Below are 4,016 nucleotides of genomic sequence, written 5' to 3'. Positions count from 1 at the left end.
CACCATGTCCATTGCTCCCCCCTGACCATGATTTTTATCCAGGATTCCCTGTTGTGTTTGTGCTGGCGTCACATCCTTCATGTCTTGACTTAGCAGATTCTGTCCCTCCTCCGCCTCCAGCTATTATCAAAGATGTGTTGGCTCCTCTCACCACAAACGTTCCTCCACCACCTCCAGAAGAGTAAGAGTGCTTGTTTATTCCTCCTTCTTGACCAACGAGTACCTGAATGACTTCACCCTTGTTTAAGCGGAACGTTCCAATCATTCTTGCTCCTCTTCCTTGGTACTGAATACTGTTAGGGTCTATATCGTACCCTCCTGCAGCTGCTATTGCTTCTATTTTGTAGTCACCAGTGTACGGCACAGTCCACTGTTGAACTCCGCTGAACAGTGTGACTTGCCCGTCATGATCCTGCCCTGTGTAGTGACTGCCCAGCGTTGTTGGACCAAATCTTCCACTAGCGTTGAGGTTTGTAAAAACGGCCTTGAAAGCTGAAAGGGAAGAGTTAAGTTATCTACATCATTATAACCATAATTGTTTTAGCTTTTTCCTTTTAATAGAGGTAAATTTGCTCATACAAAAAGGACATGGAAAAGTTAAAATCTTGTAGATTGATACTTAAAACTACTCACCATTAGTGCAATTATTAAGTTATTTAATATTCACTTTCTTTTTTATTCGATCATTTATTCAATTCATTGTCTCTCAATGGAAGTGTACCCACTCGTCACGCAATATTTTTTCCCGAAAGAATATCAAGCATCACATATGATTGTGGTTGAAATGTTGTGTGGGTCCCTTGAGTTGGTTGTGAAAACAGATCGCCTTTCATATAGGCCGTCAACTAAAACTGTTGGTTTTTTTCGTCATTTCCAAAGGTTAGGGAAGTCTTTATACTTCTTTAAACTTTCCCTTCTTAAGTTTGAATTATAGACGAATAACTGATGATGTCCAGCCATTCTACGTGACAAAAGTCGAGAATTGAGCAAACCGTAAAATTTTGATTTAGCGTCCGAGGCGCTAATGTACTTTCGACACATTAAGGGAGGGCACTTTTTTGAACCAGGGGATTTAATTCTTGGTTTTCACGTGACGTCATGAAATTTTGAAATAAGGAATTATCAATTATATGAGATTTAATAGAACAGTTGAATTCTTATCTTTTTACAAATTTTCAGATCGGGTTTTTCTTGACACGATATTAACATACTAGCAGGTAGGTTGAAGAAAAGATAATTTGGATATATCAACAAAGTTGAAATGGTAAATTGGCCACCGTAATGATTACAAAAGCTGACGTTTCGAGCGTTAGCCCTTCGTCGGAGCGAATAGAGAAATCGTGGGTTGTGTGTGCTTTTAAAGGCAGAAAATGGAGCTACGTTATTGGTTCCGACGTTATTGGTTCCGACGAAGGGCTAACGCTCGAAACGTCAGCTTTTGTAATCATTACGGTGGCCAATTTACCATTTCAACTTGGTTGATATATCCAAATTATTTCGTTACTCCCACCGACGCAGCCCCAAACAGTTTCTTTCGAAACTATCAGCCTTTATTCATTTGAAGAAAAGATAGACAGATAGACATAGATAGATAGATAGATAGATAGATAGATAGTCTGATAGATAGTCTGATAGATAGTCTGATGAGTACGTAAGCACGAAACTCTGAGTAACAGAAACCATGTGTCGTCTTGTTTGATCGCTACCTACTGTATTGAGCTCTGCACATGTGTATTGAGCACTATTCAACGGTATCGGCTACCTTCTCGCATGAATAGATAGATAGATAGATATGTTTAATCAACTCTTTTACAGGCAGAGATCGAGACTAATATTCAACCATCTTGACCGAACAAGCTTGGTTAATAAAGGATTTACTGTATTGAATAATATTTCGCTTTATTAATTAGTTCTTATTAACCGAGCGGGAGGTCTGTATGGGGAGAATCTTGACCGTGGTTGCCAGTGCAGACCGAACGCAGTGATGTTTATTATATGGCTGTGTCTTGTATGCCAATTTCTTTATATTCTTTGTACCTTGTTTTTTTTCTAGACCGGCCTAGATGCCGGTCTAGATGGCAAAATCGCAGTCCTCGTGAGACACAGCCATATAATAAGAGTTTAGAATGATTTTTTTCCTTCGAGAGCTGGGAAAGAAAGCCAACTGTGTTTGTTGGACAACAAACTCACGAGATTCGTTTCTATTTTCTTTGTTTTGAATATCTTCTGCCGCTTTTTGCCTTTCCGTCGCCGAAATTGTCCAAGAGTTACGAATGTAGTTCTTATTCTATTTTTATTAATGTGCGGGATCAATGCGGACAATCCTGAGCGGGAAAGAGGGCCCATATTGCCTACTTGGGTAGCCAATCAGAACACAGGATTTGCTTCCTCTTCCCCACGGGCACTGCGTGCGATGTAATAAACAACCCTTAATAAATCATATTTCAACAGCATGCACGAAAATCTCATTACATTCAAAAAGTTATCGTAAATATTCCCTCTAGGGTTACCTCTTATGGGGAAAAACTTAATTAGTACAGAAAGCGGCGAATCTATCTGTCCTAACTCTGGATCTCAATGCCCTCCTCTGAACGGCTTCAATAAGATCCGATAGATATTCAAGCAGAGCTGCCTACCCGGGTGATGCGTATTCAACAAGAGATCTGATTAATGAACAATGTATCTACACTAGGTCAGTATGGTGGAGCTCTGACTTCTTAAGTAATCTTGAGGCATGCGCCCTCTTATTAGCCTTTCAAACAATGTACTCAACATGCTGATTCCACTGTAGGTCATTAGATATATATGTCCCTTGGAGCTTGAGACTCTTTCCGTATGTCATTACCTAGTATCTTAAGGGTATCTGGAACCATAGGTTGACAATTATTCCTTTGCACTTCTTGGGATTTAAGCGCATACCACGGCTAATAGCAGAACCATAATGTTCTGAACAACAAACAAGAGATACCTTGGGCTAAATCTGGATATTCACTCAATCACAGTTGTGTCATCCACATACTTAGTGCGCAGATGCCAATTGTTAGCCAGCTTGTTAACCAAGGTAGGAAAAAGGATAGGGGCTAGCTTTATACCTTGGGGGATACCCGGCCATGAAGATAGACGGAGGCAGATAAGGCCCCTTCGATTCTAAAAATCTGAGATCTGCTGGTAAGGAAAGCATAGATCCATTTGACTAATTAAGACATTGCTCACACCCAGATGTTTAAGCTCAAGTTGCAACTTACTATGATCAACAGGATAAAATCCTTTACTAAAGTCTGCAAATAAATATTCCAATACAATTTCCAGAACAATCAAGGAACATCAGTATTAAATGCAAAAAATAGACTAATGCATGGGTTGTTGATTTTCCACCAATACAAAATTGTTTACAGTCAAGCCTATTCCTAACCTGCTTAGGTAATGAGTCTCTTGTGAAACCTTCCATGACTTTAGATAGACGACTACAGGTTTTGTACAGCAGAAACATTTTTTCGAATATCGCCCGCACAAAACATCGCACAGACCTGAATCTTGGGGAGAGTGTTCGAATATTCATTTTGTTTTATCCCTTTGATGCTTGCCTTTATTTGTTTTGAAAATTGTTTCGATGATGGTGGGACAGTGAAACCTGGGGATGGGTACAAAGCGCATATATCCATCTTGAGAAACATTAAAATGCGCGAGACAAACCTACCTATTTCAAAAGGATTAAACAGACTGAAAAATGACGGATTATTTCCATGGACAGGTCCTGGCTAGAACGATCAGCTAAGCTGCAATCGTCACGCGATAAATGAACTGTAAATAACAGTTGAAAGACGGACACATACACCATTGATTTTGTTTTGAGGTTTAACTTGAGCAATTAATGGAAGTCGAACCACGGTTGATCTCAATGTACATGTACTCCGCTGTGGTATTACTGATTCAGAATAGGGGCGCTTATCTGTGTGGGGGTGCTTATTGGAACGCGAGTGCCTATTCAATAGTAGCGCTTATTAGAATAGGGGCCC

The 4,016-nt window shown here is 39.9% G+C and overlaps 1 protein-coding gene across 1 annotated transcript; it reads right to left on the bottom strand.

The window, feature by feature from the left end:
* On the bottom strand, positions 1 to 3,448 carry LOC148737025 (uncharacterized). The gene is made up of 3 exons (XM_088749241.1): positions 3,413 to 3,448; positions 2,846 to 2,924; positions 1 to 492 (listed from the first exon to the last, which is right to left on the bottom strand). Exons 1-3 carry the CDS (start codon positions 3,446 to 3,448, stop codon positions 35 to 37), a joined length of 573 nt encoding a protein of 190 aa, XP_088605367.1. The 3' UTR covers positions 1 to 34.
* Between the last annotated feature and the right edge of the window lie 568 nt (positions 3,449 to 4,016).

The sequence above is a fragment of the Stylophora pistillata genome, chromosome 2 (assembly GCF_964205215.1).
Source record: "Stylophora pistillata chromosome 2, jaStyPist1.2, whole genome shotgun sequence".
Taxonomy (NCBI): Eukaryota; Metazoa; Cnidaria; class Anthozoa; order Scleractinia; family Pocilloporidae; genus Stylophora; species Stylophora pistillata.
This window is presented reverse-complemented; position numbering and strand designations above follow the sequence as displayed.

Bases quoted from the DNA above. Each gene is read 5' to 3' on its own strand.
- LOC148737025 (XM_088749241.1), bottom strand. From the start codon at position 3,448: ATGGAAGGTTTCACAAGAGACTCATTACCTAAGCAG. The intron at 2,925-3,412 runs GTTAGGAATAGG...TTCTGCTATTAG, and splicing joins GAGACTCATTACCTAAGCAG to CCGTGGTATGCGCTTAAATC. The intron at 493-2,845 runs GTAATGACATAC...CTTCCCTTTCAG, and splicing joins AGATACCCTTAAGATACTAG to CTTTCAAGGCCGTTTTTACA.